The 6506-nt window shown below is 33.7% G+C and overlaps 2 protein-coding genes across 3 annotated transcripts in view; both read left to right on the plus strand.

Moving 5' to 3' along the window:
• The window catches only part of LOC110092288 (protein SIEL), a 32353-nt gene extending 30027 nt beyond the window's left edge, over positions 1-2326 (plus strand). For both annotated transcript variants that reach the window (XM_020816776.2, XM_028698566.1), the window contains exon 8: positions 145-2326. In XM_020816776.2, coding sequence (XP_020672435.1) covers positions 145-1054 — 910 coding nt within the window. In that variant the 3' untranslated portion in view covers positions 1055-2326. The remainder of the gene's footprint in view (positions 1-144) is intronic.
• Positions 1949-5095, plus strand: LOC110092289. Its single transcript, XM_020816778.2, has 4 exons — positions 1949-2087; positions 2720-2903; positions 3250-3882; positions 4265-5095. The coding sequence occupies exons 3-4, from the start codon at positions 3722-3724 to the stop codon at positions 4794-4796; spliced, it is 693 nt and encodes a 230-aa protein (XP_020672437.2). The 5' UTR covers positions 1949-2087; positions 2720-2903; positions 3250-3721; the 3' UTR covers positions 4797-5095.
• The last annotated feature ends 1411 nt before the right edge of the window (positions 5096-6506 follow it).

Consider the following 6506-nt stretch of genomic DNA (forward strand, 5'->3'; position numbering starts at 1 on the left):
GATTAATAAAATGCACTTTCTCCTATTTACTGTTCATGGTGCTATACAATCATTTGCGCATTAGATTTTGCTGTATTAAAAACTATTTTTTTATTAAATAAAATGAAACAATGTTTTTTGAAGTGATTCTTTGTTTGAATCCAGGGCTTGCAAGGACGAATTGGATTTTATTAATTTGGATATCAATGGATCTGGAGCAGACTTTGTTGAATTTGGACTGGAGTATGTACAGGTTATCATGCTGTTTGCTGAAATCTGGCAGCAAATTTATGCAAAGAATTTCCGAGTGACTGCAATGGCGGCACTGGATATTGTGATAGAAAAGCTTGATGTATCTCTTAGACGACTTAAATATTGTTTCTTGGGTTTATCAATAGAGGAAGAATGCCATCTTTTAGAGCTGATCTTGCTTAGTCATGTTCTTCGACTGCACAAGTTTCAAATCTATTCGCATGACATATTGATGAAAATGGATTCCACAATATCTCGTTTACAAATCCTTTGCAAAGAAGGATCAAATATATCTGCTTTTATTAAAGAAGTAAAGATGTATTCTACTGAAGAGGGCACAAATGAATGCTCTCGAGAATTTCCTGTTGACAAGTTGCTTCAACTCTTCTACCTAAGACTGATACCATTCTGTGGGAAGTTTAGGCACATCAAAGCTGATTTGACCGCCATTGGTAATAGCTCTGAGAATCCTCTTCACTATGTTTCTGGGCTTCCCGTTGGCATCACATTTGAAATTTCTCTATACAATACCTCACAAACGGAGAGAGTGTGGCTCAAATTGGCTATTGATGGTTCGTTTCAGTACATATTTTTAGATCTTTGTAAATTTAGAGAATGTCATGAAGTGAGAAAAGGCACTTTGACCATTCCGTATTATACAGCCCCAAGAGCAGCATCATTTGTATTAAAGGCTTGTATATGTATAGAGTTTCCTGTTGGAGATTTCTTACATCTGAAGAGAAAAGTTGGAGGACCAAAACATGATAGCATTCGAATTTCTCAGGAAGTTGATCTGTACTTTGTAGGGATTAGGAGCTGTTGATGTGTAAAAGCAGTTTTGCATGAATTCATACCATGATATGTGTTACGAACTAGAAGCCACCCTTGCATTGAGTTGGTGGAAGGAACTAATCTAGCTGTTCCGGGTAAAAAGGCAATAACCTTAAAATCAAGGCACAGCTTATCTGAAGCCAGTCAGTTTTAGTCTTTGTTTGGGATGACTTTTTAACTGCTTCTTAAAGCAGCTTTCGAGTACAAAAATTTTAACTTTTGTCTAGAAAACTGTTTTAAGAAGCGGTAAGAAAGCCATCCCAAACGAAGCCTTAGAGTGATAAATTAGACTTGACGAGGTGCATTTACAACTTAAATATTTTTCTTTTCATGATGATCTGGTAAATTGACGTCAACAAATGAAGGATAAATTTCCAATGGCTGCATGGCTCGTTGTTATACATGAGCTTTAATTGGTTATATTTGAGGCTGAAAAGTTAGATTTTCATTGATGCCCAATGGTTGATTGTTGCCAAGATCTGCTATATTCTTCATAAATGATGGGAATTTATCACTGCAGTTATGATTACTAAAAATCTGTATAGTTACAAGCGATCGGAATGCAATTCATTTTGCAGACTTCTTTTGGAACCATGCATTTTGTTTTTTCTTTATCCTTGCAGCTCCATTTTGGCTGGTTGGTTATTCTAAATGTTTTGCATGATTGCATGCACGCATGAAAACTTTTCTGAACTCGCCATTCAGCTCTCTGTTCTATTGCTGGCATATATATGCAAAGAGATGAAATTGGAATTTCTGATAGAAGGAACTTGTGTGGATGTTTATTTGGGATGCAGATGTGAAATAAAAAATGTCAAGAACAATTTCAGGAGAGATGTAACATTGCTTTGGTATCTATGTAGAGTGGATTCGTGAATCTTTACAGATGTCCGAATTTTGATGCTTAAGATGTTGCTACTAGTAGACTGTTGAGCTGACGGGCACTGGTTTTGGAATGACTACAACGGAGATGAGAAAGCTATTGGATATGTTCCCGAACTTCAATCCTCTCAAATTTGTAACTGGTATTTTCTTTCTTTTAAAGTAGAGATCTAATCTCACGGAGAGTTTCTAGCCAACTTGAAATTTTTGTTAGCCTTTTTGAAGAAGCATTGTAGCATTGCAAGGCGCGCGTGTAACTATAAACCAATATTATTATCATTTGAGCAGAAAGTTGATATCGGCAATTTTGTCGCCAAGGATGCTGAGCTGCTAACTTGTCCGCACATGATATCTATTTTATTTTTTTCATTTTTTATTTCAATGCAATGCCTGACATTTTACTTATTTTTAGGCATTTATGTTATCTTCACAATGTGCTAAATGCGAATATTCATTTGATTTACGTAATGCTTACATTTACAAGTGCATGTATGCCCCAAAGATTCTATGGTCTGGACCAGTCAAGTTTTATCTCAATCTGTGGGTGGATTGTGCTATGAATTGCTATTGCTAGTTTGTGATTGATCTCTTTGTGCGCTCATATGGTGCTCAAATGTTCTTCCATTTTTAGTTGGCCCAATAGATATTCTTATCGTTTTGAATTATGATGTTATATCAGACCGTCTGAGCTATTATGGTCGAGTGAGGTTATTGATATCTTTCTGTAATGTTCATGGTTTCTGGTCTGGAATGTTGAATTATTCTCCTTCTGCAGTTCATCCCCTGTACGTTATGATTGAAATAAGTACCAGTTTCTCTTTTGTCCTGCTATAGTTATCACTTTGAGAAAGGCAGAAGGCAAATATTGTCTCCTAAATCTCTCACTTGTTGAAAAGCTTATGCATGGATATCGCAAATATACTTGTCCAAGTAGATCATCATCATTTGTTAAATACTTTGTAAGTATGTTTTGAATATATTATATGTTTATTAGTTATGTTATAGTTATCACTCTTAAAACAAGTTCTATAAATATTAAGGGCCCCCGTCGGTTCTTCTCCAAGTAGATTATTATCATGTTTTAGATATGTTTGATATTTATGATTATGTACTAAGTTCAACTGTCTTCCTAGTCAGACTTTATGTTTTTTAGGGATTTATGAAGAGTCCCTTAGTCTATATTGTTAACCCCATGAACATTAATGTACTATTTAGATTAGCTAATCAATGATTTATTGATGAAAACTTATCTTCTTTGTCTTCTAATGGTTAGCTGACTACTTCAGAAGATTTTTGCTCAAGCAGATTTGCACCTCTTGCAACTTGTTGGAAAGTTTCAAATGGGCAATCCAACAAAGACTCGGCAGGTATGCAACAAGTGGATGACTGTTTTATTGTTTTCTAAATTAACTTTTTAGTACAATTTTAAAAAAGCTACTTCATAAAATAATAAGAAAGCCGGTCCAAACGAAACTTTAGATATTGTAGTTTAGGATCTTTTGTTTATTAAATGTTCTTGATTTTAGTTGATAAAGCTTGAACAAATGGCTTGAAAACAAATAAGCTCAATTCTGTTCTCTTCCATCCAGCCATTGATTCCTTCTGTCAAACTAGCCATTAGGAAATTAGCCTATACTACATTGATGACAGATGAACCGTGGACACGTAAGGAGGATAACACGATCATGTTAAAATACATAAAATTAATTGTTTTCTGGCATGTCATGGCTCTTACGTGTTCACATTTAATTTGTCCATGCTATACATATTTTAGCACATGATTTATTTTTCTTTTACTCTACTCACCATGTTCCATTTGCTGCAATTCCAACCAAGTCCAGTAAATTTCTACCAGGTGTCAATCTTTCCATTGAACAGACCCTATTGCAATCTGCCAGCAAGACTTCCTTGGGTCCCACCAAGGTGGGGCCGCCAAAGGTAATTTTTTTCGTTTTAATATTTATTTTAAGATAAATATTAAATATAATATATCATAAATTAATTAAGATTTATATTAAAATCTCACTCAGTCTTCTTATAATAAGGGGGATTTCATGTATACACAGGAAGTTCTTTGTATTTGCATGTCTTATTCTTTAATTTTTATATTTTAATTAAAATATATGCATTAAAACAATTCATAAAAAATTAATCCTAATATATTTTTAATGTAATTTATAAAAGGTTTTTATAAGTAAATAGAAATATTTTAAAATAGTTTTTTAAATTATATATAATTAAGAGATTCAAATATTGTATAAATAAATATAAAAAAATTTATCTAGAAGAAATTTTCATTTGTCAATAAGTCCCCCTTCAGGCCTTCCCCCTCAATAAAATCCTTATTCTTCTACCGGGTCTCTGCAATGGCCGCCCTTTGTGCAGACGCTCATCTGCAAATTCGCCCGGGATTTGCTAATCTATACAAGTCGGCTGAATCTGACGCCGAGTTTGTTCGCTCCTTGATCACCGGAGCCGCAGTCGGCAGCTCTGCCATCAACAACATTAATAGAAGAAGATTGGGGCCAAACCTGGCGCCGGTGGTAGACAGCTACGCCTGCCGGCAGAAGTTTCTGAGAAGCTACACCTTTTCGAAGAAGGAGACGGTTCCCGAGAAGACCGCCAAGTGCTTCGGAAAGGTCAGGCAGAGAGTCGCCGACCTCCCCTGCGTCCATTGCGGAGAGAAATTGAGCGGATTCTCCATGCTGAGCCCCGGGGAGGGCTACAAGACCAAGAAAGTTCCAAAAAAGAGGAAGGGACGCTCAGTGCTGTGGCGTATTTTTCACCGTCTGCTGTCTTGCATGTCAAGCTTCGACGTTGCTGAGGGTAATTCAGTCGTCCATGCTTTGTAGGGTTAGCTTCCTCTGTTGGCTATTGCGCTGGTCTTGGATAAGTTCATGACCTTTGTGTCTGTCTGTGTTGGGTCATGGCTGTTTTGATCTGTATTTAAGTGTACCGTTTGTCGTACATATTTTCACATTTTCTGGATTGCTTGGGATCACTCAGTAGGCTTTGGCCGGCAGGTTTGAAGCATCAGAATTGGGTGGAATTATTCGGACATGGAACGCAATGAGCCATGTCACCTCTTGCTTTTATGTCCGGCTGGATATCGTTGATATGATGCATTCTTATTGATCGTGCCTTTAAAAAATACATGAGATTTTTTTGTTGAATGTTTGGTTTGAAAAAGCGGCGGTATTAGTTGGCGATCGGCGGCAGGTCGTGGTAGGCCGTCTGGGCAGTAGTGGACGGCGGCGACGGCGGATTTGGGGTTAAACTTCTGACTAAATTATATGAATTCCAAAGAAACAAACGACAAATCAAATATTTTAGATGCATATCATTTTAGCACAGAGATTTTAAGCATATTCTAATCAAAATTTTATTAAGATTATTTTGATTTTTTATTTATTTCAAAATAAGTGTAATATATAAATGATTGATTATTTTTTATATTAAAATTATCGTTTTATCTAAATTTTTTAATTTCACATTCAATTGTGATTGAATTCCGGTCAGGGTTTTCTCATAAAAAATTTTGATCAAGGTGAATCTTAAAATTGTTAAATTGTTTTAACATAAATATAGTATTAATATTAATTAAATATTTAAATATTGCATTCATTTAATTTTAAAGTAAAATTTATTAATTTTTAATGATCATATCTCGGGCTTTATTTTGGGCAGTTTATTGTGTTCTCAAGATATTTTTTTAAATTTTTGTAGTAAAAAGTTGTTTTAGAAATTAATAAAAAAATTATCACAAATAAAACTTTAACTTTTTAATTTATTTGTATTGAATGTTTCATATTCTACGAATTGTAGCAGTAAACAAGTAGTAAGAGCAGTTTGAGCATTGAATGCTTCAAATCTAATAAAATTTGGAATTTCTCAATTTTATATTGGAAAATATAAAATTTTCTGATTTTGGAGTTTTCTTTGGTTTCTTCTGTTCAAGTTGTGATGGAGAAGAGCTTTAATTTTAGTGAATTCGTGAAAAGTTTGCAACTTGTTCTTCGTTTATTGGTTAATTGGGGCAATAAATCTAGCAAAGTAAATATGCTTTTTTTTTTTTAAAGAGAGTAATTAAATGAGTTTTAGATTCTACAAGCCATTATTTAGCTTATATTATTAGTTATTTCGTTTTATGCCTAATTTATTTGCAATAAAAAATCTAAAAATTTTAAATAAGAATTTATTTAAAAGATATAGATGTAAATGTTATATCTTTTTATATGCACAGTTAGAGAATTTAAAATAGAAAAACAAAGGATCATATAGATGAAGTGGTTCAACTATAACTGTTTTAATATAATGATTGGACAAGAATTATAACTTTTAAATGACTTTTTTTATTTCAATAATTGCCTATATAAGAATAATTTTAGGTAATATTAAGTTTTACTCAGTGTTAGCTAAGAATTTTAGAACGTAATTGAACATGTATCTATCATTTTTATGTTGAACTAAGTATTGCCTGTGAATCACACCTAATTATATTTAGAATATTCAGTTAACGAAATATAATAGGGGTGTAAACGAGATACACCATTCATCTTGAT

The sequence above is a fragment of the Dendrobium catenatum genome, unplaced genomic scaffold, assembly GCF_001605985.2.
Source record: "Dendrobium catenatum unplaced genomic scaffold, ASM160598v2 fragScaff_scaffold_1105, whole genome shotgun sequence".
In the NCBI taxonomy this organism is placed as follows: domain Eukaryota; kingdom Viridiplantae; phylum Streptophyta; class Magnoliopsida; order Asparagales; family Orchidaceae; genus Dendrobium; species Dendrobium catenatum.

Excerpts from the sequence above, each read along its gene's own strand:
- LOC110092289 (XM_020816778.2), top strand. The coding sequence starts at position 3,722 with ATGATTTATTTTTCTTTTACTCTACTCACCATGTTCCATTTGCTGCAA. Across the intron at positions 3,883-4,264 it reads CCAAGGTGGGGCCGCCAAAG|GCCTTCCCCCTCAATAAAAT; the intron begins GTAATTTTTTTC and ends GTCCCCCTTCAG.